Source organism: Carettochelys insculpta, chromosome 18, assembly GCF_033958435.1.
Source record: "Carettochelys insculpta isolate YL-2023 chromosome 18, ASM3395843v1, whole genome shotgun sequence".
Lineage (NCBI taxonomy): Eukaryota > Metazoa > Chordata > Testudines > Carettochelyidae > Carettochelys > Carettochelys insculpta.
This window is the reverse complement of record NC_134154.1, coordinates 11,362,915-11,389,748: the sequence shown is the minus strand read 5'-3', so window position 1 is coordinate 11,389,748 and position 26,834 is coordinate 11,362,915. Positions and strand designations below refer to the sequence as shown.

General features: G+C 43.5%; 1 protein-coding gene across 6 annotated transcripts in view; it reads left to right on the top strand.

Moving 5' to 3' along the window:
- Window positions 1-26,834, top strand: part of PPIL2 (peptidylprolyl isomerase like 2) — a 181,595-nt gene that overhangs the window by 147,752 nt on the left and 7,009 nt on the right. For 3 of the 6 annotated variants that reach the window (XM_075012262.1, XM_075012261.1, XM_075012260.1), the window contains 6 exons: window positions 1,476-1,593; window positions 4,025-4,081; window positions 20,681-20,753; window positions 20,905-20,967; window positions 21,505-21,644; window positions 23,226-25,294. In XM_075012262.1, the coding sequence (XP_074868363.1) occupies window positions 1,476-1,593; window positions 4,025-4,081; window positions 20,681-20,753; window positions 20,905-20,967; window positions 21,505-21,644; window positions 23,226-23,272 (498 nt within the window). In that variant the 3' untranslated portion in view covers window positions 23,273-25,294. Of the gene's footprint in view, window positions 1-1,475; window positions 1,594-4,024; window positions 4,082-20,680; window positions 20,754-20,904; window positions 20,968-21,504; window positions 21,645-23,225; window positions 25,295-26,834 lie in introns of those variants that run through there. The other 3 variants (XM_075012263.1, XM_075012265.1, XM_075012264.1) reach the window with 2 other exon arrangements.

Below are 26,834 nucleotides of genomic sequence, written 5' to 3'. Positions count from 1 at the left end.
TTTTCCCTTGTCAAATTGCAGAGCTGGTCATATGCAGCTTTATTAACAGGTCTGTTGAACAAGATTAATTGGGTCCTTAAGAGGTTCAGTTTTTCTTGAGATCTCACATTTATTTAGATCCACACGCATCTGCATTTACAGCTATCTGCAGTGCTTGATTATTAGACATGTCCCACGAAAACTCACCTAATAAATTACTTTGTTAGTCGTTAAAGTGCTACTTGACTGCTTTTTTTGTTTTGATTATGAAGTCAGTATGAATAGATTTCCCCAGAGTCTCTTACTTGATACATATTTTCAGTTTTCTGTAGTACTGTTTAGATAGGAGCCTGTATACCTCCTCCTCAGTGAGTACTCTCTGCTTTATTGTCAAACTGCCTCATAAAATTTCTTTCCTGTGTACATGTGCAAACAGCCATTGAGTATTGCAAATCCGGTAGTGGAGTTTTGCTTTGCTGGCAGTATGGCTGCTCCAGAGAGCTCTCACGCCTGTTCTGCCTGCTTTCCAATTCTCACATTTTTGCATTTGCATTCTTTCTAATCGTGTGCTATGAAGAAAGATTCTTCACGGTTTATCAAACAAGATTGTGGAGTTGACTGTAAAACTATGGAAATGACTCATCTCAGCAGATTTTTTTCTTCTTATTAGGAGTGATCCTGGACGAAAGTGAAATGTCAGATTTGTCATAAATAATGTAGAAATGACAGCGTGGCAGAGGGATCTGCCGTCTCAGACCCTTTTTCTATCTGCTGCTATTGAAAAGAAATAAATCTGAGAGGGCCAGATCCCCTGCTGATACAAATCTATACAGCTCACTTGACTTCAGTGGAGCTATGTCTGTTTGCAGCAGCCAAGGATCAGGTCCAAAATGTCTAAATTATTGTTTCAATTTGGATGAAGTATATCCCCTTGCACTGTGCCAGATGGCTTTGTTAGGAGCTAAACTTCTGAGTTCATAGTATTGGGCTCTATACCATATGCTGTACTTTATTGATCCAATAAAAAGTGTATTTAATGCAGTAATAAATAATTTCCACACCTCACAGCAATACCAGTGTATCCAGTGTGCAATTAAACTGGTAATTTTCTGCCCAATTTCCTTGCCTCTATTTTTGTCACTTTCAGGATTTAATGTCACACAAGGAGGGCTATGGTTTGATGGGCCAGCAGTGGGACATTAAATCCCTGAGATTCAGTGGTGCACAAAATATGTAATGTAGCCTACAGTCTTATCAGTCACACTTGATGTGAGTAGTGTGGAGGCAGTGTACTGTGTTGTTAATTCCAGAATTTGATATGCAAGCATCAGAGAGGTAGTGGGAAAGAGAATAAAAATGTATACAAAGGAGCCCCCTAAATTAGCATAATAGCAGCACCACCAAATGAGTATTAGTACGAAGACTGGTGTGAAGGCTGATGGAAATCTTAAGAAGAGAAAACGTCAGGGTTGTTTTGTGTTTTTGTTTGTTTTTAGGAGGAGAATCCTATTGGGGAAAACCTTTTAAAGATGAGTTCAAGCCAAATCTGTCCCACACTGGGCGTGGTGTTCTTAGCATGGCCAATTCAGGACCCAACAGCAACAAATCACAATTGTAAGTGGTGGCTTGCTTTTCTGTAACAGGTGTCTTAAAGAGTTAAGAAAATAAATTAAATCCTATGAACTACTCCTTACAATGCACCAGAATGAAATGCTCTCTCAGGTACATGGTATAGATACCACCAGTGTATGACCCCATTTTAAACCATGAGGGTATGTCTTCATGACACAGAAGATCAACCCAGTCGATTTCAATTTTACGTGCCTAGCAGGGACACGCTAAATCAAACTATGTGGGCTCAACAATTGACCCTTGTACTCCTCAATATTGCAAGGAATAAGGGAGGTTGATGGGAGACTTTCTGTGAAGAAAGCCAGGTAAGTCAATTGTAGGTAAGTTGATTCCAGCTGCACAATTGCCATACTAGAATTGGGCATTTACAATAGACTTTAATGTCTAGTGTGGACCTGGCCTAAGACCAGAGCATCTTGAAAAATGCTGTGAGGATGTGTAGTTTCTTTGTGGTTTTGGTATTGTCATTAGAGGTCCATGTTTCATAATTTGTCATTTATGTTCATTTTTTTCAGGTTCTTAAGCAAAAAGAGGTTGTTCCTGTTATGGAACATCTAAAAAGATATTCTCTTATGGATCACTCCTGCAAAGTGCTGAGCACTTTAGCACCTTCACTTAGGCATGTGAATAACTTCAAACGCTTGAGTAATAGCCCCATTGTCTTTATTAAGATTACTCTTGAGCGTAAAGCTAAGTACTTGCTTAAGTAGTTTGCTGCACTGGGCACACCTTGTAGGATCAAGTCCTTACAGAGCCTATCTTGAAGCTGAGCATTGTTGCCAGATCAGCTAGTGGAAAATGAAGGTTTCTTTAAATAAGATATTTCAAGTACCCAGGAAGTAGATTATAGGAACTGTTTTGGAACAACTCACAAGAGCTGCTGTTCATACTCTCCTGTGTGATTTACTGTTTTGGTATCACAATAGCTACCTTTATGCATGCTTATATTTTTTTTTGGCACTGTAAATTTACACAAAGTTCCTTTTATAGCATGAAGTCCTTGAGGCTGTCCAGCTGCACGCTTTTATAAGATTTCCTAGACAGTGTTTAGATTTTTTTTAAACTGTTGCTTGCTTAGCTGTATGAATGGCTTGTCTATACAGATGATAGTCACGCTGATGCAGAACTAGGTAGATAATCTTTTTTGTAAGCATCTGGTATTGACAAGAACTTGAGTAAAACTCAAATTTCATTCCAGGAATCTTCAGGAATTAGGTTAATTCCCTGTTTGCTTTGTTTTGTTTTGGCTGTCTTCATGAATGATTAGCTTTATTTTGTAAGGCCCATGGTCATTCTCAAGTATTTTTGATATTATGTTATCTGATTGACACTTGCTGGTCTAATTGTTGTATAGCTGAGAATAAGATGATACAGAGAATGCATAAAGAAGATTAAATTTAATGTGCACCCCTTGAGAGACTTATGCATTAACCCCAGGATTTCCAAACCTTTTCATGTAACCATACCTTAATAGAGAGAGTATCTTGCAGCTGGCATCCCTTCCCATTTCCAATCACATAATTTCCCTATTGCAGATACAGCACTTGAATATGTGCTAACTATAATGTTGTATAACAGATGGCAACAAGGAAAGCCATGCTAGCTAACTCTCCATGGACCAGCTGTATCCACAGACTATGAGATGGGAACCTCTGTGTTGTACAGTTGTGGTTGGAGCTTCCAAAGGAATATTATGCCATTCAAAAACAAGTTTTAGCAGTTGTGCTTACTTTGCTAAGGATATCTTAGACCTTACATATAAGTTTGCTTAACTTGAAACAAAACATAATACCAACCAAAGCTTTGAGTTTTATTTCACCAAAACACTATTTAATTTAAATATTTTCCTTCTATGTTTGCAACCTAAATATGGCAATACTGCATAAGAGAGGAGGATTATAAACAGGCCAATGTAGCTTTATGCAAACTGTAAAAAAATAAATATCCTAAATATTAACACATTGATTTTGAACATTGGTGCTGACATAGTATGACACTGTATTACGTTTCTCTACAAAATCCAGAGCTATATATATATGTATCTAGGAATGTAATTCATGAGTAGGAGCCACAAATCCTTGCTAGCCTACAGTAGCATTCTTAAAATCTGAACATCCACAGAAGAGGTTGTTGAGCTGAGTCACAGTTTGTGCAAGTTATTGATTAAAATGGTAAACAGGGCAGTGTGAGAGAAACTAGATCAAAAATGAGAAAAGAACTGGGTGTTGTCAGATAAAATCCACAAAAAATGAAGTATTGTAAGAGTCATTCATTGTACTCTCCACTGAAAGAAGATGGTTCAGATCTCGTTGTACTAGGTTACCATGTACGTTTTTTAAACATTATTGGATTTTAAAATAGTGTTGGATCTTGAAGGTTGTATTCTAAGTGTCATGTTTGTGTCTCCATTCAGCTTTATCACATTTCGCTCCTGCACATACCTGGACAAGAAGCACACAATTTTTGGACGGTAAGAGAAGGAATGGACTTACATCATGTATATAGTATATCCTGTATATTTTCAAGGCATAGAAATGAGTGTTAACTTTCACACTAGATATGAAGCAAAATCCTGGTTCAAGAGCAAATTTTGTCCTCATCTCTGTGGGTCTCAAATGACATGTAATCCTTTCTTTCCATGCTCGTTAACTGATTTCCAATACATTGCTCTGGGTCTGAGACCTGCAAATAGCTTTTTAATGTCTAATTTTGTTTACCTCTCTTTTCTCCTTTCATTTATTTTCTGGCAGAGCACATTCCCTTGGCCATTTTAGTAGTCAGAGGGTATTCCACCATCACCAATTAGATATTCTCTTGGCTGTTATTTTTCTCCCTGTCCACTCTTTTATCAACAGTGACCTTATTAGTATGACGTTTTCTGTTGATGATCCTCCTGGGATGGTCAAGAATAGAGCAGTCAGCTCTTTTTTCTTTTCTTTTCTTTTCTTTTCTTTTTTTTTTTTTTTACACATTTACACACTGTTCACTGTGACACAAAAGATTACCCGTTTGACACCCTGCCTTTGTCACCTCAGGAATTATGAACTAATAGATCAGTCGTGACTCAGGGCTTTCTATGTGGCATCACAGAACACTGAGTGATTGTATAGGGCCTGCTCTTCTCAGAACCTTTTATGTTGTACCTCTATGTCAGTACTGTGACAGATACAGTAATTTCCTGCAACTTCCTTCGGAGACCTTGGTGAACTGAGTTTAAGTATCTGTGAGATCCCATTGTATTAATTGAATGGTTTATGTATCATCATGAGTTGGAATTGTTTGTAATCTCTGGAGGGAACAGATGTGATAGATGAGAGACCTGAGGTTCAAAGCACTTCAGCGGACAATGTGCCAGGTAAGAATGAACTTCTGGAACAAAAAGCTGACCCATATGCTGGGGGCTAGGGGGCAGGAGGGTGCACCACTTTCCCACTCCTCCTCCCCCATCACCCTGGACCCCCTCCCCAACGAACCTGGCCAGGGCTTACCTGGGGCAGGGGGCAGGTGGCTGATGGCAGCAACAACAGCAGCCTTAGGAGGTTGCCTCCCTGCGACTCCCTTTCCCCACTCAGCACATAGTGCTCTGCCTGCTGTGCCCCACTTCCCCGCGTGTGGCTGGAGGCCTGCCAGCTGCCCACAGAGAAGCAGGGCTCAGCAAGCCAGAAGGGCACAGTGGAGCATGGTGAGTGTTGGGGAGAGGGGGAGGCAGTCTCCTATAGGCTACGTCTACACGTGCCCCAAACTTCGAAATGGCCATGCAAATGGCCATTTCGAAGTTTACTAATGAAGCGCTGACATGCATATTCAGCGCTTCATTAGCATGCGGGCGGCAGCGGCGCTTCGAAATTGACGAGCCTTGCCGCCACGCGGCGCATCCAGACGGGGCTCCTTTTCGAAAGCACGCCACCTTCTTCGAAGTCCCCTTATTCCCGTGAGCTCATGGGAATAAGGGGACTTCGAAGAAGGTGGCGTCCTTTCGAAAAGGAGCCCCGTCTGGCCGCGCTGCGCGGCGGCAAGGCTCGTCAATTTCGAAGCGCCGCTGCCGCCCGCATGCTAATGAAGCGCTGAATATGCATTTCAGCGCTTCATTAGTAAACTTCGAAATGGCCATTTGCATGGCCATTTCGAAGTTTGGGGCACGTGTAGACACAGCCATAGTGGCCACCCATTGCCCTGCCCCAGGTAATCCTCCCTCTCCCATCCAGAGGGGCGGGGCAGCTCCTGTGTGGCCCCCAAAAGCACAGGACTGCTTGTCTTCAAGGCCAAGTTAATTGAAGTTGTAACTTGAGTAATGTCCCTGAAATCTGAAGTCCGCCATTCCCTGTTGTCTTGATCATACTGTATGACTTATATTTGCAGGACTGCACTGGCTTCAACATGAATTTGAGCCTTATTTCTTTTGAATGGTATAAGAATATCACTATACACTCAGGGCCCAATTGTGCACTCAGCTGTTCCCACCTTCTTGTAGCTCAGTGGTTCCCAAACTTTTCAGCATCACGCCCCACCTTTCGATTCTTGAGAAACCTTCAGCCCTTTTTACTGCAGGCCAGCCACCCAAGCCGCTTGCCTGAACCCTCCCCTCCCGCAAAGCCAGGCACCACCAGCCTCTCATCTAACACCATCCTCCTCCTCCCCGCCGAACCCACACTCACTCACCCTTGTAGGAGGCAGCTAGCTCCCTATGAGCCTTCGCCGGCTGCCCGCTTTTTATAGCGGCTGCACCAGGCCCACGTGAAATGTCAGGGGCTGAGAGCCAGAAGCAAAGGCCAGCTTTTTCCTTGGGTGTGGGGAATGACTTGGGGGTGGCGGGGAGGCAGGGCCTCCCTTGGAATTTCTTCACACCCCCCCCAAGGGAGCATGCCCCCCAGTTTGGGAAACCATGTTGTAGCTGCTGTTTTTGCCAGTAGGGTTGCATGTGTGCACTGAAGGATAGAATTTTGCCTTATGCATGAAATTGTTGTAAGAATTTCGAAGAAATCCTATTTTGTTCTTAAGGAAAAGGGTAAAACAGCATTTATTTTAATAGCAAAGGAGGAAAGTAACACTGAGACGTTACTCTTTAAAAACTTTTAAATTCATGGCACTACAGGATGAAAATTGACACCTTGGTTTACAGGTATTAAGATCTTGAGGCTTTAGACTATGGGTGTTTTCGTAAAATACTTTGGCCCTGGGCAGTGGGAATTTAAAGGGAGGGCACATGTGACTTTGCACAGTGTGGAGACTGGTGTTGTCAGACTGCTGGGGAAACCTGTATTCACAGTGTTTCTTACTCTCCAGCGACAGTGGTGATAACAAATATCACTGTGAAGGCCCATTAGCTAAAGGAGCAGGTAAGCTGGGTGTCAAAAGGGAGCAGAAAAAAATAAAGAAAACTGAGGACGAGATCAAATGAAAGATTATTATTGACTGTGTGGATTTCCTGCTGCAGAGTAGTTACCTAGATTAACTCAATAATTACCCTCTCCGGTGATGATTAATAATGAACTGCCTGACATTTAAAATGCTGTAATTAACTTGATAATTAACTAGTGGCTTTTGCTGACTTCTGACTGCTCGGTAAGACATTTAATTGAAAAACCTAAATTGGTGTAAACAACTTGGTAGGTGTGTGAGGTAAGATTTTTCTTCTCTGTGAAAAACATTTTAGGAAGGCCCAGTGCCTGGAGACACTCCTTTTGAGTCCCTTTTTAGAGCATTACCCTAGCTGGTGTTCAGAATTCATGGACAGGACAGCACTGGAAACCGTGACCTTGCTTACTGAAGGTCACACTACATGTCTGGGTGCACACTGAGTGATCCTGTCAAAGGAAATATGATCAGTATCTGGGAGATTTTCTCTTTTTTCCTGCACATTTTCCACCAGAGCAGTTTTTTCCGTGCACACAAGTGCCATGCTGCATTTTAGTGTCTTCTGAACAGGGCAGTTTGCTGAAATCAGTTGGCTGGTGCAATCAAAAGTAATGGATTGTATTGCTTCACAATATTTGGCTTTTGTGGGACACCTACAGCGATTTCTTGCAATACCCTGAATGAACCTTACTGAATTATAAGAAAACAAGAAGTCCTGTAGCACCTTTAAAGACAAACAGTTTTATTGGGTAATGAGTTTTTGTGTGTTAAGACCCACTTCATCAGATTTGGAGCAGAAATAAGAGTCCTGGGTTTATGTAGCAGGGAGAAGGAGAAGAGGAGAAGGGGGAATCACTGAATTGTGTGTAAATATCTGTGGAGTATATTATATTAAAAACGCAACGTTTGTGTGTTATGATGAGATCATATGTAACCTTTCTTGTGAGGAGACATGGCTGATGGAAGTCTTGGGTAGTGCTATGAATGTCAAGGGATTATTTTAAACAATGTACCAGACAAATAAAGTTAAGTGAAATTCCTAGGAAATACCTGGGTGAGGAGAATGCAGATTACCACATTCATTTATGCAGAGACCCAGCATTTTGAAGCTTCTCCCTGAGGAATAGGGAACTGTTGTCTGGCTGATCACCCATTTGTGGTCTCTGCAGATCCAGACTATATGGAGGAGATTTATGGGAATGCTTGTTCTGAGAAAATAAATTGTTATGGCCTTGAGGCCACAGCAAACTCCTTTGATAGGGATTGAAGGACTGATTCCTGCTGAATCCTCACTGGAGGTGGAGTGACCTCTGGTAAGCTTATTAGTATGTTGAATAGTAACAGAGAGATAGCTGTGTTAGTCTGTGTTCTATCAAAACAACAAAGCAGTCATTTAGCACTTTAAAGACTAACAAAAGAATTCATTAGGTGATGAGCTTTCGTGGGACAGACCCACTTCAGATTTCAAGAAGTGGGTCTGCCCCACGAAAGTTCATCACCTAATAAATTATTTTGTTAAAGTGCTAAATGACTGCTTTTTTGTTCTTATTGTGTGTGGTTTCTCTTGTTGTTTTAACATTTTTCTGTATATTCCATTCGCTTTAAGAATGAATGAATGTCTGTGCTTAGCCAAAGCTTTGTGGGATCTTACATTGTTTGTAGCATCCGAGGGTAAAGGCAAAGCTGTCTGTATAGGCAGTCTGATTTGCTGGGGAACTGACCGGGTAGGCAGGAAACCGTTCAACATGAAAATTCCCCAGCCTGGAAAAGGAGAGATGTATCTCTCTGACCAAGAAGGGAACTGCTGGTAGCTGGAGTCTGAGTGGCTGCCATTGCTGGACCATGCAGCAGGAGTACAGGTGCAATTGCCCTGAACTGTGCTCCCTGTATCCACTCGTATATTATCACTGAATAATGATGTCTCATATTCATTACCAATTTTGTCACTAATCACATCATTTCTTGTTAAAGTCAAAGCCCATTAAGGAGCAAAGATCTTCACAGCTAAGTTGCCTAAGCAGCCAGTCCTGCCCACCCCTTCAGCTCAGGAGAACTCCAAGAACAGAGCATTTTGGAGGTGTGGGAAAGGGAGCAGGATGTTGTGGATCTATGCAGGGGGCCCAGCTCTGCAGGCAGCAGGGCTCGGTGCAGAGGAAGACACAGAAATGGCAGGTTGTGTAGAGTCAGGGCTACTGCAGTTCTGAGCACCACTATCTGATCTTCAAGATTAAACCTTTTTGGATGGGTTGAGCTGTTTGGATCTCACTCGGGTTAACAACCTCAAAAGTCTACTCAGTGTGTGTTAGATGTCGTGTATATGCAGGCACACCCGCTTGAAAGATCCATCTAATATATATTCCTATGTACATATACACAAGATCCATCTAATACACCGTGTAGAGATACATAAAAATAGAGGTATTTTGTTTTTATAAACATGAACTTGTGAGGAGAAGATTATTTCTTCTTTGAGTGGTCCCCGTGGGTGCTCCACAATAGGTGTCGGGCTCGCCTGGCGCCGCAGATCGGAAATCTTCCAGCAGTTTCTCCTGGATCGCGCATGCGCTGGCGCGTGCCGCCCCCCTGCACACACCCGGCCGCGTGCGCAATCCGGTCCCCGCCAATTCCTTCTCAACCGCCATTGGCTGCAGACAGAATCTACTCAGGCTATGGCCAGCGTCAGATTAAATAGTGGTTTTTTTCTACGTGTCATTTGTTGTTTTTGGTTATTAAAAAAAAAAAAGAGAGAAAGCAAAGACAAAGAGAATATCAGGAAAAAAAAAGAGAAGAGCAGAGAAGAGAAGAGAAGAGCGGATGTGAAGGCCATTTAGGCCGCCCGCTGCCCCACAGGCCGGTGATCACTATTTGGGGTGGAAAGGCACGGATTAAGCGCTAAGTACCCTATTAACAATAAAGGACTCACCGCAATGGCCTCTTCAGGTTTTAAAAAGCGTGAGTCATGCCGTGAAGCTATGCTGGCCTCCGTGGGGCATAGCGAATGCATCCGATGCCTGGGGGAATCACAGGCTACCCAGAAGTGTTCTCACTGTGCTAAGCTCACAGCCAGGGCCAGGAAGGACAGAGCGATGAGGTGTAAAATGCTCTTGTTGATAAGGCTCTCCAGCTGGACTTGCCGGAGAAGCCTCACCCAGAAGGGCCCTCTGGGTTGCATAAGAGGAGGGCAGGTTTCTCTGACCCCCTCCGTGCAGAAATGGAGGAAACTCTCCCTGGGTCGATCCTTGCCGGCGTTTGCAGCGAGCAGGACGAGCAGAGCACACAGCCCCCAGCCGCATACTCAGGCGCGCGGCAGCGCACGTGGCAGAGGCTGAGCCTCCGGTTATACAACAGCCAGCACACGTGGCGCCTAGAGCGTCAGCGAGGCAAGCGCCGGACCCGGCAGCACCGCCACAGGCGGCACCGGCCCCCACAGCACCAACGGTGCAGGGGCGCCAGGCACGGAGCCTGCAGGCACTGGAGGAGGATACCCGCGCGGCACCGCAGCTGACGGTGCCGAGCACGGCGCTGACAGCGGGGCCGAGATCCCCGGCACGGAAGGGGGCGGTGCCGGCCCTGAAGGGGAGGGGCAAGGCAAAATCAGAAGCCCAGCACCGCAGTCCATCTCCGGACAGGGCTGCACTGCTGTTAGCACCAAGCCCTCCCCCTGTGATACACACGCCGCACCGAAGGCCTGTGTCTCCACCAGCCCATCCGGAACCTCCTTCTCCATTCCTCCAACCAATGTCACCATGGCTTGGGCCACCTTCACCATTTCTGGGATTGGATTGCCTGGAGTACTATCACAAGCCAGTTTCACCTCTATCTGTATTGTCGCGGAGGTCTCGCTCTCCCAGACATCAGGGGTACGCACCCCGTGAGTGGTCTAGGTCTCCATCCCCAGACCCTTGCCCATGCTGCCCTATGTGCAGAAGCAGTCCAATTGTAGAATTGGTGCATTGCCAACAACATAACGTTGAAAGCCTCGTACTTGCCGGGCGCTCACACCATGAAAGCAGATCAGCTGAGCAGGCGCTTCATAATCATGCACGAATGGCAGATCTGCTCCGATCTGCTATGGCACATTTTTCGTACATGGGGGTTTCCCCAGATCGATCTGTTTGCCACAAGGTCTTGCACAAAGCCGGAAGGGAGAGAGCTCGCATGATACTCATAGTCCCACTTGGGATCGGCAGCAATGGCTTCCCTTGCTTTTGCGCATGTCGGACCGCCCACCGCTCCCTCTACCGGTGGCGCCGGACTTACTCACGCAGGCTCAGGGGTCCATAGTGCACCCGCACCCTCAGGGTCTGCACCTACAAGCATGGCTAATCCATGGCTCAGCTCTTTAAAGAGCACATGTACGGAGGGAGTACAACAAGTCCTGGAATGTAGCCGAAGGACCTCCGCCAGGAGGACTTACAAGCAGAAATGGACTCGATTCACAGCCTGGTGTTCCGCCAAGCAATTGGCTCCCCTTGACGTTCCTATACCTGTAATACTAGAATACTTATTGGACCTCAAGAGAGGCGGGCTTTCTCTATCCTCGCTAAAGGTCCACCTCGCCGCTATATCAGCCTTTTGGCATACAGAGGAAGGGCCCACGGTATTCACCCATCCTATCGTTACCAGGTTCTTGAAGGGGCTGGTAAACCTGTACCCCCCTTGGAAACCGCTTCCACCGTCATGGAATTTGGACTTGGTGCTCAGCACGCTATCGGGTCCACCTTTTGAACCATTAGCCACAGTTCCCATACGTCTCCTTACGATAAAAAAAAAAAAACAAAACAACCTTCCTCCTTGCAACTACGTCAGCCCGCAAGGTGAGTGAGCTCGCAGCAGTGATGGCAATGCCGCATTGCACAGTATTCTCAAAGGAGGCGGTAACCTTAAGGCTGCACCCAGCCTTTGTTCCAAAAGTCTCTTTGGAGTCCAATCTTAACGGGCCAATAGTTTTACCCTTGTTTTACCCGAAGCCTCACAGCTCCAGCAAGGAGGCACGCCTGCATCTCCTGGATGTGAGGAGGGCGTTGGCCTTCTACATAGACAGAACTAAGTCCTTCCGGAAAACGGACAGGCTCCTAGTCTCTCTCGCTCCCAGGTCAAAAGGAGAAGGTCTCTCTTCACAGAGAGTCTCTAAGCACATTGTGTCCTGTATAAAAATGTGTTACGAGCTTCAAAATGCTCCTTTGCTGGCCCCGCCCAGGGCTCACTCCACCAGGGCGGTGGCGGTGTCAACAGCCTTCTTCAAGGGCATTGCGTTAAAAGACATCTGTAGAGCGGTGACCTGGTCATCCTACGACACCTTCGCTGAGCATTATGTCCTGCCTCGGGTATTCGAAGAGGATACCCGTCTGTCGACAGCAGTCCTCTCGGGGGCAAGCTGCACATAAACCGATTACCCACCTCCTTACTTGGGTTACTGCTGGGTAGTCACCTATTGTGGAGCACCCACAGGGACCATTCGAAGAAGAAAGAGAAGTTACTCACCTGTAGTAACGATGGTTCTTCGAGATGTGTCCCCATGGGTGCTCCACTACCCGCCCATCCTCCCCGCTTTGGATCTCTGTCTAATGTTTTTCAGGAGCATCCGAGGCGGTTGGTCAAGGAACTGGTGGGGACCGGATCGCGCACGCGGCCAGGGGCACGCAGGGGGGCGGCGCGCGCTGGCACATGCGCGATCCAGGAGAAACTGCTGGAAGATTTCCGATCTGTGGCGCCAGGCGAGCCCAACACCTATTGTGGAGCACCCACGGGGACACATCTCGAAGAACCATCGTTACTACAGCTGAGTAACTTCTCTTTTCCCAAAACAAAATGGTCTCACCCTGGTATGTGTGTTTGTTTTTTCGCAGGCATTTCTGCTTTGTTTTCTGAGCAGGAAACTGTCATTTTGGACATGTGCCATCCAGAGCACTGCACGAGGTTTAATTCATGTAATTCAGCCAAAGAAAAGAAGTGAGAAAACTCTACGGCAGTCACAGATGTGTGAATGCCAGTGAAGGTGCTAAGTCATTAGAAAAGAGAAATAAATTCAGCTTTTTTTTTTTTTTTAAACAGAACTTGTGTGTGATGTTTGGAAGCTATTTCTTAGGGTTTTAAAAGCTTAGGGGGTTTTCTTTTAGGGACAACACTAAATAACAAAGCTGATAGTTTGAGGCTTGCTAAATGAAATCTGCATATCCAACGGGTTAACATATGTAAGTTGGCAGGTCTTGGTCTACATGCTTCACTTCGGTTCACGTAGTAATAATTTGGCTTGTGGTGATTAGTTGTGTGTCTGAGAAAAGTTTTTGTTGGGTTAATTACTAAAAAGTTTACTGAATTTAAGCAAATTGGCTGGCCCATTTAGAACCAAGCCAAAACGGTGTATTTTTAAATAAAACATATAGTTTGAAGAGGTGTCAAAATTTCCAATGCTGGAGTTGCTCTAGTTTTCTAGAAAGTAGAAATGTCCGTCTTTAAGGAGTTAAGGGTACATCTCTTCTGTGTTACTGTGGTACTGAAGCAAACCTAAACCTACCTCTCTGTTTTGTGTACTCAGATATAACATAGTACTTATACTCCATGGAAAATAAAACAAGCTGTTGTAGACTTTTTCTTTTTACTGAGGTAAATAAGTAGTTACCCTCAGAAATTTAGCATCTTAATGTGTGTGCTGGAAATCTAGAGCAAACTCTTTAGTCATACCAGTTGTCCAATCTAATTTGAATATGCATGATAACTTAAATATATCTTCATTTCTGTGAGCAGATCTTTTTTCATGGGCATCATAGAAGCTAAGTCAATTCTAGGCAAATCATGAACACCACCCTATAATTTAGGTAAAAGGTACCTTGAAGGGCCAGAGTGGGTGAAAAAGGGCAAGCCTATTTTTATTCTCACTATTTCACTGCTCTGCCATCATCTAAATTTAACATAAGTGATGTTGAATACAGAACAATCAATTCCCATTTGTTTAGTGTATATATGATGTTACACACTAGGACAGAATGATATTCTGAATTTGCAGCATTCATATTTTATTGTTATACAAAGATTCCTGTACTGAGGTTCAGGGATTTATCCTTGAAATAGGTTTTACCCTGTTGAGTGACATTAAGTAGATTATTAATTTAATATCCAGTAGTGTCTCTGTTGGAAAGTTGCATCCTCCCCAGCATTCTTGTGATGTGTTCATCTTTTTCGTATGTAGCTTTAGTGAATCGGTTCCTTTGCAAGAGATGCAATTTATGCACATAATTTGTATAGCAAAAGAGGCTACCTCCTGCCCCAACCCTCAGTTACTTCTTTACCATGTTTATTTCTTCAGTGTACATGAACCATGGGTTGAACCTCTCTAGTCCGGCACCCTTGGGACTTGACTGCTGCCAGATGAGAGAATTTGCCAGACTGTATGAGATCAGTATTGTCTAGCAGCATTACCAACAATTCTGCTGCTTACTGAGCTCTTAGAAGACATTTAGGGGTAAATTACAGCTAAATAATAGCACAGAACACTGAAAGCCAGGACTGGTGGCTGTAAACAAACTTTATGGGACCATGGGAAACTGGGCCATACCCTTGAGAAGTGGATATTCGGCTAACTAAATTCATGCTGGACAAGGAATGTTGCCAGACGAGAGAGTGCTGTATTAAAGAGGTTCAGTGTGTAATTGCTTTAATGGGCATCAGTGTATTGGTTAGATGCATTGAATCTTGTCATGTTCATGTTAAGATTACATATTCCTGAGGTTTGACACACACAATTAGGCTTGGCAGAATTGGATTTTTATAATTTTGACAGATATCAGTGCTCATTTTAAAGAATTTTTTTTTTCTATTATTGATTTAAAATATCACCATTTGGGGAAATTATGGAGGAGTCAGACAGTAATTGAGATTCAGAGTTAAACTGTGTAACTGTTTAAATACTGAACTGTGACCAGCATACATTAAAATATACAAAGTAAATATAGTTAAATCAAGATAAGAACTTCTCAAGTACAATTTTTCTTTTTTTGCCTAACTGTAAACTTAGATTATCAAAGGAAATATTTTATGGGTTTTTTAATGGTATAATCAATGTCTACTGTCGTTTATCAATGCAAATCTAATTAGTCCAAGCCTTAAAGTCTGAGCCTATATTATGAAGGCTGTCTTGCACAAGCATTCTGTTTTCCATACCCTTGGTTATTACAGGCATTCATTTATTCAGGCAAATAAGGGGAGAGTCAGCAAAATCCCTTTGAATCTCATCTTGTGAAGTTTATTTGGAATACTTAACCTGTGCAATCAGTTGAGCCATTGAGATATGTCTACACTGCAGTAAAAGACCCACTGCACAGCTTTGGCTGGCCCAGGTTAGCTGACTCAGATTTGGGCAGCTGGGCTATAAAATTGTAGTGCAGATATTTGGGCCCAGGCATGAGCCTCTATGCTGCTATTTTTATTCCCACAGCCTGAGCCTGGGAACTCTGGTCAGCTAACCCAGGCTCCAAAACTTGGTGAAATGTTGTGTTTTTTTTCAATATCCCCCAGTGCTCTGATTTGTATGAAATTTGCTATTTCTACCCAGTGAGGTGTGATCCAAGCAGGTTGTGTCTCTTTGAGTATCTGTTAGTTTTTGTTAGTTTCTTTTTATTTATATAACCCTTAAAAAAGTGTATGAACAATGAAGGTACTAGGCTGTCCACTAGCCATATAGTCTCAGAAGAGTAGCTGTGTTAGTCTGTAGCATCCCATATAACAAGCGGTCCTGTACAGGTTGAACCCCTCTTGTCCAGCATCCTTGGGACCTGACCAGTGCTGGATGAGAGAATTTGCCGAACACTGGGTGGTCAATATTTTCTAGCACATCACCAACAGTTCCACTGCTTACTGGGCTCTTAGGCTATGTCTAGATTACTGAGAATTTTAGGCAACAGATATGTAAATTGCACAAAGCAAAGCAGTTGTGTATCTCCTGCCAACAGTTCCGTCAGGAGAGGCTTTCCCCAAATATGGCCTGTCTACGTGGGGCCACGTGTTGGGAAGCCCCTCTCTGCCGACACATTCCTTCTTCCTCATAGAACGAGGATGACCAGGATGTCAGCAGAAGGCTCCCACTGCAGCAGGAGCCTGCAATTCTAACATAGCCTTAGAAGACATTTAGGGGTACATTACAGCTAAATAACAGCACACAACACTGAGAGCCAGGATTGGTGGTTGTAAACAAACTTTATGGGATCACAGGAAACTTGACCACATCCATGATAAATTATCATCTGGCTAACTAAAATCATGATGGGTTATGAAGTTTGCTGTGCAAGAGAGTTCTGGATTAGAGTTTCAACCTGCAATACCTCAGAGACTAACAAATTTACCCACAAAAGCTCATGACCTAGTACATTCGTTAATTTCTAAATTACAGCTTGCTATATAGTTGTTTTGCCACCAGACAGTCTATGAACCTTTTTAACTGCCCTAACTAGTAATTGAACTAATGCCTGGTATGTTAGAGATTAAAATCTAGAATCTGATGTATGGAAAAAAGAGAATTATATAAGGAGACACTTGGTTTTACCTGTATTGCATGATTTTTATTAGTGAACTAACTCTAATTTTGCCTTTCTGAGCACAGAATTCATACAAGGTATACAAAAGTGTGGGCTTCATTCTTAAATGTTTTTTGTTTTTAAATTCTAATTGCCAAAAAGCTGCTTTAAATCTATAAAATAGTTCTGTTTTCTGAGCGACCTTAAAAAGTTCCATCCTCGAGAAAGCCAGAAATGCTATCTAATTTAATATAATTTGATATTTTTACAAAAGCCATCCCGTATTTTTTATTCAGAGTCCTTTTTTTGATTATCCCAAAGCAAAGAACAAAAATGGAACATTATTTTTATCTGGGCAGTTTTTCCCCTTATTTATTTTTGCTGTTTTCACATGGAGGACAAATTTATGAAGATGCGTATCGATGTGTGTGCATGTGCAGATGCCTAGTTACCAAAAAGTTCCATTTGTCTATGGGGAATGGTAGCTAGACCAATGCTCTCCTTCCAAACATCAGCACAAAGTGAAGTCTGTAACATTTAAAGCTAAACTGCCGTAAGAATCCTGGAACCTGCCATAGGCAGGATAAACAAATTATTGTACATACAATGATCCAGTGCTCACTGCAATCACTGGAAGGATTCTTAGCTAAGCACAATACACAGAATATTTTGTGGTACTTGTGCGGTAAATAATTTTCTCGCAGCTTGTGGAATTCAGAGTGGCCTCCAAAATTGCACCTGTAAAGTTAACAAGTACACCCAGTTATCTGAGCAGGGAATATTAGCACTGAAATAGGCTCCAGATTTTTTATATATATATATATATATATATATATATATATATATAGAAAAAAAATTTATGTATATATAGAAAAAGAGACCATGGTAGATGTCTGCTCTCCAGCTAAGCTTTACGTTGTTAAAGCTTCTAATCTAGGGACCGGCTGGCTAAGTAGCACTGCAGTGGAAAAGGACCTGATGATTACAGTGGATGAGACGCTGGGTATGAGTTAACAGTGTGCCCTTGTAGCCAAGAAGACTAATAGCATATTGAGGCTCATTCGAAGGAGCATTTCCAGCAGATCTAGAGAAGTTTTTATTCCCTTCTGTTCAGCACTGGTGAGGCCACATCTGGAGTATTGCTTCCAGTTCTGGGCCCCCCAGTATAGAATAGATGTGGATGCATTGGAGAGGGTCCAGCGGAGGGCAACCAATATGATTAGATGGCTGGAGCGTGTGACCTATGAGGAGAGGCTGAAAGATTTGGGTTTATTTAGTTTGCAGAAGAGAAGAGTTGGGATGGGGGGGCGGGGAATGTTGATAGCCAGTTTCAGCGTCCTGAAGGGCGTGGCTCTAAGAGGATGGAGAGAGGCTGTTCTCAGTAGTGAGAGATGGCAGAACAAGGAGCAATGGTCTCAGGTTACAGAGGGGGATGGGTAAGTTGGATATGAGGAAAAACTATTTCACCAGGAGGCTGGTGAAGCACTGGAATGCGTTACTGAGAGAGGTGGTGGAATTGCCATCCCTAGATGTTTTTTAGTCCCAGCTTGAAAATAGTCCTGTCTGGGATGATTTAGGCTATGTCTACACTTAAGCAGAAATGTTGACGGCTGCTACGCAATTTTAGGTATGCCAATGGCGTACCTAAAATTGATTTTGCAGCTGTCGATATTGGCCCCTGTCCTCACTGCAGAACGTCGATGGGAGGACTCCTTCCATTGACATTTCTTAATCCTTGTGGCTTACAAGGAGTTCTGGGTTCAACATTGATCCCAAAACGCACCATTTTGTGCATGTGCAAAACGGCACCCCAGAAGATTGAACTTAAGTGTTCGATCTCCCATGGCTAATGTAGACCTAGCCTTTAATCGGGTTGGTCCTGCTTTAAGCAGGGGGCTGGACACAATGACCTCCAGAGGTCCCTTCCAGCCCTAGGATTCTATGATCTGGTGATGTTTCCATGAAGAAACCAATTTAAAGGGCATTCGATTAGGGGAAAACTAATAGGGCATCGGATTTAGAGGGAACACTCCAATCAGTGTGGAATGTTATGGTTTTCCCATTACAACACTGCTCCTAAGACACTGCTGAGATGTTCTTGTGCATATATAATATAATTCCATAAGAATACCTCTTTAGTGAAGTCATTCTGCCATTTTTTAAAGCTTTTCAGATTTTAGAATAATAGTTCACTTTTGTTTCTTAAACACCTTTTTCTTTCTGCAAAAGTATTAATACTTATATTGGTTTGCAACTTTATTACCTGCTTTTGAGACACCTAGGCTACGTCTACACGTGAAGCCTACATCGAAGTAGCCTATTTTGATGTGGCGACATCGAAATAGGCTATTTCAATGAATAACGTCTACACGTCCTCCAGGGCTGGCAACATCGATGTTCAACATCGACGTTGCGCAGCACCACATCGAAATAGGCACTGCGAGGGAACGTCTACACGCCAAAGGAGCACACATCAAAATAAGGGTGCCAGGCACAGCTGCAGACAGGGTCACAGGGCGGACTCAACAGCAAGCTGCTCCCTTAAAGGGCCCCTCCCAGACACAGTTGCACTAAACAACACAAGATCCACAGAGCCGACAACTGGTTGCAGACCCTGTTCATGCAGCATGGATCCCCAACTGCAGCAGCAGCAGCCAGAAGCCCTGGGCTAAGGGCTGCTGCACACGGTGACCATAGAGCCCCGCAGGGGCTGGAGAGAGAGCGTCTCTCAACCCCTCAGCTGATGGCCGCCATGGCGGACCCCGCTATTTCGAAGTTGCGGGACGCGCAACGACTACACGGTCCCTACTTCGACGTTGAACATCGAAGTAGGGCACTATTCCCATCCCCTCATGGGGTTAGCGGCTTCGACGTCTCGCCACCTAACGTCGATGTTAACATCGAAATAGCACCCAACACGTGTAGCCATGACGGGCGCTATTTCGAAGTTAGTGCTGCTACTTCGAAGTAGCGTGCACGTGTAGACACGGCTTTAATGTGGATCTATACTAAGTGCTTCTTTTGTCATAGTTCCCCTAAGAGAAATATTTGAGATTAACTCTATACAAGCCTCCCAGCTGTTCCTCATTGAAGAAGTCTTCTTCCATTAAGACCCAGAAATTACCTCCATTCTATTCTAATCCTCTGTTATCCCACTTCTGAATGTCAGTTTTAACAACACTGTTGATTCTAGAGAACTATATCATAGAGTCCAAAATCACACCATTTTCACAGTGATCCTCATTTTAATTCATTTGGCTTTCACAAGTTGCAGGTTTTTTATTCTGATCAGATACGGAGACATCTGACTTGTTATATGTGTGCAAACCATGTGCTTCACCACATTGAAAGATCAACACTTAATTCAGACAACCATAAATTGGGTACTAAAAATATATAACTACAATTGGCATGTGATTTCATCCCTTCAGTGTCTGGCCTCTTTCCAGCACTGAGTGAAGGACTAGTACAGGTGATTTGACACTGCAAAAATTCATCAGCCGGAGGTTTCTGGGTGCATAGGACAACTAACTCCTTCCCTTTCAGCAAAACCTCCCGCTGTTGGAATTCTGACCCTTATATTGGATTATTTTACATCTTTCACCTTGCCTCCTATCCAGAAAAGCACTTATGCATGTTTAACTTCTCGCACATGAGCATTTCCAGTGAATTCAACAGGAATACTAATGTGTTTAAAGCCATGTGTGTAGTTGTATCCCTTGCTGGATGTGGCCTTTATTCTTGGTAATCTGTAAAGATCCAATGCTAATATGAAAGTGCTTAATAGTACCAGAACTAATTCTCTAGCTTCTGTCAAAACCATTTTGCTGTGGTGGGTTATAACTTGTGACTTATAACTTACAACTAGTGTTAATTCCTTTGTTCCCAAGTGCTATTTTGATGGGTTGTCACAATATTAACAGATCTCCAGTGACTTGCTGGTGTGTTGATTTTTACCTCCCAGCTTTAAGAATGTTCATCTTCATTTTAAAACCTTTGCTTTGGTTTGAAAACCACGTTGATCATGTTAGTTCACTCATTGCCTGGGTTTCTCTCTATCTGTCAGATGTTCAGACTGCTACGTGTATGTAGTGTGGATTTGTCTTTTTTTCAAGTTTAGTGCACACCTGCTGCATTGTCCTCCAGAATGAGTGGTTAACATTCCATTGAAACTGCTGGAAATTAAGTCCTTTCTTCTGTTTTAGAGTGGTTGGTGGTTTTGAAGCTCTGGCAGCTATGGAGAATGTGGACAGCGATCCAAAAACAGATCGTCCCAAGGTACTACTTAAACTAAAAAGGTTACCAAACAAAGAGAGAGTGTGTGTTTCCCCCCCAGATGCATTATATATCAGCGTGTTACTGCTTATTTTCGAAAATTACTTTCAATTAGCAGATTCCAGTAGCTTTCATTTTAATTTTCTGTTTCCAGGAGGAAATACGAATTGAATCAACAACTGTTTTTGTTGATCCATATGAAGAGGCAGATGCTCAGGTGAGGAGGGAATTATCTGTTTGATAGCTTTGCAAAGAAATATTTAATACTAAACTGTGGCCTTGTCCATTTCTCTGGGAATTCATACTACTCCCATGTTGCATTCCTTTTTGATCTTCGCCAGGGGTGCTTACCCCTGTGTTTGCAAGCAAAAATTGAACAACTGCAATTTGACGCTGTTTCATTTGCTAAAAGCATTGCCTGTGCTGGAGGGGATAGTAGTTTGGAAAATAATGTGGGGCGAGGTTCACAATGCACCAGACTTACAAAGGCCTCCCGCCGCCACCACCAATGTTCCCTGCCTACTGCCAGCAGTATGTGTTTCTCATAGTTGTGCGAATCTGCACCTGCCTCAGTGCACAGAAAATTTATTCTGCACATGGAAGGAAAAATAATAGCGGGAATGCTGCTCCCCATACCTAGTGTCATAGCTGTGATAGTCCGTATTATATAACACTTTGCTGGTCCAAAGCGCGTTAGCCACTGTTGCCTTTTCTTCCAGCTAATCTTTTGCACTCTAATACTCATTTCTCTCAGATCTCTGCGGAGAGAGAGAAGGTCCGACAAGAAGAGGAAGCGGCCAAAACAAATGCTAAGGTTGTCCTGCCAAAGAAAGAGAGCCAAGTTCCCAAAACTTACCGGCAGGGCATTGGGAAGTATATTAATATGGCTGCAACGTAAGTCCCTTGCCCAACTGTGCTTCATTCAGTATTTGTGCTGCCTTGAACTGGGAATTCTCCATTTTTTCTATGGCTCTAGCACTACTCAGTGCTATTGCTCATTATTGTCTTGGAATCACTATCACATACCAGCTGTTCGTTTCATGTCAGTGGATCTTGGTCATGTACCAATCACAGCAGTCAGTGTCTGGCCCTATTGTTTTCAGGATAAAAAAGCTAACTTTTTTGAAGGCTCAATGTAAAAGCCACAGCTGGTCATTAGCAGCGTATGTGTACAGTTACAAACCCATATACAGTCTTTTGTTGAGGAGCCTTTATATCCCTTCCTGGACAGGGTCTGAATTCAGTCTTTTGTGTTTCTTCTTCTGCCACTGTTACAAGTAACTCCTAAAGCATCGTTTCTCTGCATACAACTTCTACTGAGCATAGTGAGCTTTCAGAGAGTGAGCAACAGCCCCTGGCTAAGCTTTTCAACTCTTGGAGAAAACTAAAAGGAATTTGTACCATTACGTTTTTGAGCAGGCTTCTTCCAACTCCTCCCACAAACATGACCATTGCATCGTAGCGTACGCAAAGACATGTATTTGTATGTACAGACCTGGCCTCCTGATTAGCTTCTATGGCTGTGCACTTGGGAGATTTTGGTGCCCATTCGGCTGAAAATGCATCCTTTAATTTTAGCCAGCATGTATCCTTCGTTAATCGTTTCAGCCTTTTCAAAAAGGTTACTCTCCACTGTAGCTGTTCACCACCATTTTAAAATTGTACTGAAATTCATTAAACTTAAAATTGCTTTCCTGCTCCACCATGGTTACTATGGAAACATGTAGGAAAGTTTGCAAGATTAATAGTCTGTGCTGAGGAGGCCAAACAGTTCCCTGAGGGCTTTTTCACCATCTTTCATCCCTGCAGTCTTCTCTGTAATCTGTGACACTGGTCTCCAGTGAAGTCTGTGGTGGTTTCAGTCTGATCCCTATTGGCCACCTCATGTGACCTGGCAATCAAATTTCTGCATAATTCATAGGCGGTGCTCAAGTGATGCCAGGAATAGCAACACGAGCTGCTGTTGGCCTGGATCAAGTGCTGGCAGTGGTGAGAAATGTCACGCTGTGCCCCACTTCTCACATTGTGCCCAGCTAACTACAAAACCCCATTTGCTTTTGAAAAAACTAAATACTCCATAGTAAGCTGAAGGGGAGCAAGCGGGCTCATGCTTTCACAGTGGCTGCATGTCAAGAGTTGGATTTGCCTGTGTGCTGGGCCTGAACCTAAGCCATCAGTTCAAACCTTCCGCCCACCGCCCCCATCCCCTCTGCATGTCAGAAGTATTCAAAATCCAACCCTGAGACCCTCTCCAAAGTTCTGAGCAGCCCCTCTCTCCTCACTGAGCTAGACCAAACCCTGCATCTTCAACACTCCTGCAAACCACATCTCCGTGCTGCAGGCAGAGGTCCTCTCTTACTTATATGTGACAGGCTGGCTCCATTCTAGTTCACACATGGAAGGGAAAGGAATTCAGCTGCTTTTAGCCCAGCTAACATGAACAATCGCTGATATTTGTTTTCATTTTGGCTGCAGAAAACGAACAGCTGATGATGAGGGGCCTTCAACCAGTGCAACTGTGAAGAAAGAGAAAAGGAGCACAGGCTTTGGGGACTTCAGTTGCTGGTAGCAGAGTGGAGAGCCTGTCACTGGAGCCGTACAGCCAAAAAAGAGCCTTCCACCAGTCCAAAGGGGCCTGAAACCCAGGCTGCCTACGAAGGGGAAGCAGTGCCCACCCTTCCAGGGGGGAAGAAAATCACTGCTTTGTTAAAGCTCCTTAATGCAGCCTTGTTCTCTAAAGAGCGCCGTTCCTCCAACTGCATGTTGCTCCAAGGCCTGGGTTGTGCTGGATTTCACAGCCCTGGAGTGGGCACCCCCCACTTCTCTTTCAGGCTGTTGGTTATCTAGGGCTGCTTTGTCTACTTCCCTGGTTTGCAGATTAAGCAGAACCATCTCATGCCAGGACAGAAGCTCAGGGGACTGTCAGGGCGAACAAGCTCCTTTTGCAAGGAATTGTTTTCACGTGAGACCAGTCACTGAAGCCGAGTGAATTGGGGGGACTCAGTGATGGCACTGTACCCTTTCTTTAGTCCCCCCATATCCCCACCCAAGCTTTTTGGAGGAGCCCTGGAGCTCCACTTACTGTCCTTTCTTTCTCCATCTCCCTTGTCTTTTGAGACCATGCCCTTGGTCTGTGCAAGGCCTGCCTCTGGAGCCTAGCTGTACTGGTCTTCAATGGGCTGAGAGGTTGCTGGCAATCAGAATACACCCATGGGCCTGAATGAGCTGTGTCTGCAGCTGCCAGAGCCCTGCCAGCCTGGGAAGCAGCTGATCAGGACTGAAAGCCTAATCCAGACCCTCCACTTGGCACTGCAGAGCAGTTAGGCTATCACGATGGCCCATTCACTGATCTGCCTTGGTTGCCAGCCTAGCCCATAGCCACTGAAGCATCTGGATCACTGTGAGTGCCACTCTAAGGGCCAGAAGGTATCAGTTCAGCACTCTGTCTTTATTGCCAGTGCTGCCAGCATAACCTTCCTTTGGAACAAGTGAGTAAGAAGCATCAGCATTGTAGAAATATTTTTAAACCTGTCCTTATTGCAGAAAAACAGGACTGGGTTCTACTCTAATGGGAGAGAGAGTCCTGCTTTCATTAACTGCTGGCACATCCCAGAAATCACATCCATCTGATACCTCATGCTTAGTGTCATTAGGATAATGTGATGCGAAAAGGCCTGTACCCCCTACACCTGTTCATGTGATATACTTAAATCCATTCCAGAATCAGCCCAAAATATATTAATTGCCCTGGCTAGCCAAGCACTCACAAATTAAGATGTTTCCAAACTATAGATCTTAGGAAGATGAGACTTGCACCGATCAATGGCATTTAATTTCCTGATATTCTTCACCCGCTGTTTGTTACCATCCTTGTGGCCCAGAGAGGGACTGATCTCACAGAACACTTCTTTTCCACTGCTCTGCCCAGACATTGAATTAGCAGGAATCCCCTCTTTACTCCAGCTCAGGAGCTGAGTAAGGCTTTTGCAACTGAATTTGTAAATAATGCATTTCTATTAAGGGTCTTGTTTTAAAAGAGGTCTGCATTCATACAAAACTGCAGCAAAGAACTGCTGGATAATATTTTCATTAAAAGCTTTTATTTCCTTTTGAATACTTGTCGTTGTGACTGCTCTTATTGAAATATTGTCCTAGGACTATGTCCTTACAAAGTAAAAGGAAATGATTCTTCCATACCTTAGCAGATCTATTGGTCAAGAACTTTGGATACTGCAGATATGATTTACTTTCTGTAAATTATAGGAAGTTCAAGATAGCTTGGAAAGAACAGGGATTTTTTTTTAAATAGTTTCCGGAGTTTAAGTTTGAACAGAAGAAGCATGTGTCCAAATCCTGGCACAGGAAATCTTGTGGCATTTCCCTCAAATTGACTTTCTATGCGTATTACTGAAATGTCTAGCCCCTTTTCCTGGCAAATCTTTGCTGAGCTCTCCTGTTTAATAACTATTGTTCAACATGTGATTCACTTTGCAGTGCTCACAAATCTTGTAGAACCTGGTTTCCCTGTGCACCTTCTATTAAAGGCTGAAATTTTTATACATTTTTGCAAGAGTTCACTGCAGCCTTAGTCATCTTAAACACCTCAACAGTGCCAAAGTATGCAAAAAAAATGCAAAAAGGGAAGTGGGGAGGTGATCATTTGCAAATTAGATTGGACATTGACAGACAGTCTTCACCCAGGGCATGTCAGTCACAGCAAGCACACTTACACAGTCAAGTGAAACTGAATAACAGCAAACACAGACTGAGCTTCAAGTAACTGAAAGTAAACTAACATTAGATATAGGGGACAGATCTATTAGTTATCGGGCATGGAAATCAGCTCAAAGCGGAGGTTGGGTTTGGTTTCAGATAAGACAGTAAACAGAAGCATGTACGATCTTTCTCCACCCTTTGTTTAGCCTGTAAGCTCTGTGAAGTGGGGACTCTGTTACTCTGTGGGCATGTTTTCACTAAGGCCAGATCTACAGGGCAGAGGTAGATCCAGCAGAGGTCAGTTTATCCCATGTAGCATAGACACAAATGAACCACCGATCGTTCTCTATTGACTGATACACCATCTCAAGAAGCCAAGGGGAGTTGACAGGAGAGTATCACCTGTCAATACACCAAGTGAAGACACCACAGTGAGTAGATCTAATTATGTCAACTTCAGTTTCATTATTCATATAACTGAGGTTGAATAACTTAGATCAATCTCCCAGGATACTTCAGAGCAGCCCGGCTTTTTCAGCCCCATTTTTTCTGTTTTCTTTATTCTTTTTCTTGGTGTTTTCATTGACACGGGTACTGTTACAGGCGACCACCACTACTGTTCATTATCTTTGTACTAAATACTGAGCTGCTGAGAATTATGGGGAGTTATTTAAATAGAACAGGTAACAGACATGCCTAAGCTTGAAGCTGTTTCAGGTGAGATGTACCACTGTAGTTCTTTGCTGTTTTGCATTGATACCCTGGCAAGCCTACAGAGAAAGTTCCGTGCTTGCCATGTGATTTCTCTGCAACACTGTGGTGAACTTGATTCAGCAACTTGCCTAAATAGCTTACACGAGTGGCAAAATGAAGTACCTAACCAATACAATGAACAATATTTCAGTGCGACAGACACTTACAAAGGAGAGATATGAAGCAATGGGACTGGCAGGCATATCTACTCTGTCATATTGCGTTCAAACAACATTAGGAGGATCTTGGAATTACCGGGGAGTTAGAGCTCTCCCGTGCTTGTGGTGTGAAATCAGTCCAGCATAGTAGTCGCTGAGATCTTAGCTGCAAAGTTGCAATGGTTTAACTTAAACTAGTTCTAAAAACAAACATCTAGTTAAAAAAACAAAAAAAAGTCCAGTAACACTTTAAAGACTAATAAAATCATTTACATTTAAATTATTTTAAATTATTTAAATTTAAATTATTTTGTTAGTCTTTAAAGTGCTGCTGGAATGTTTTTTTGTTTTGATAGTATATAGGCTAGCGTGGCTATCTCTGTTACTATCTAGTTAAAAAGGGTCCAAGCCACTTCATATGGTAGGCATACACCTTTCTCTACTACTTTAAACCTAT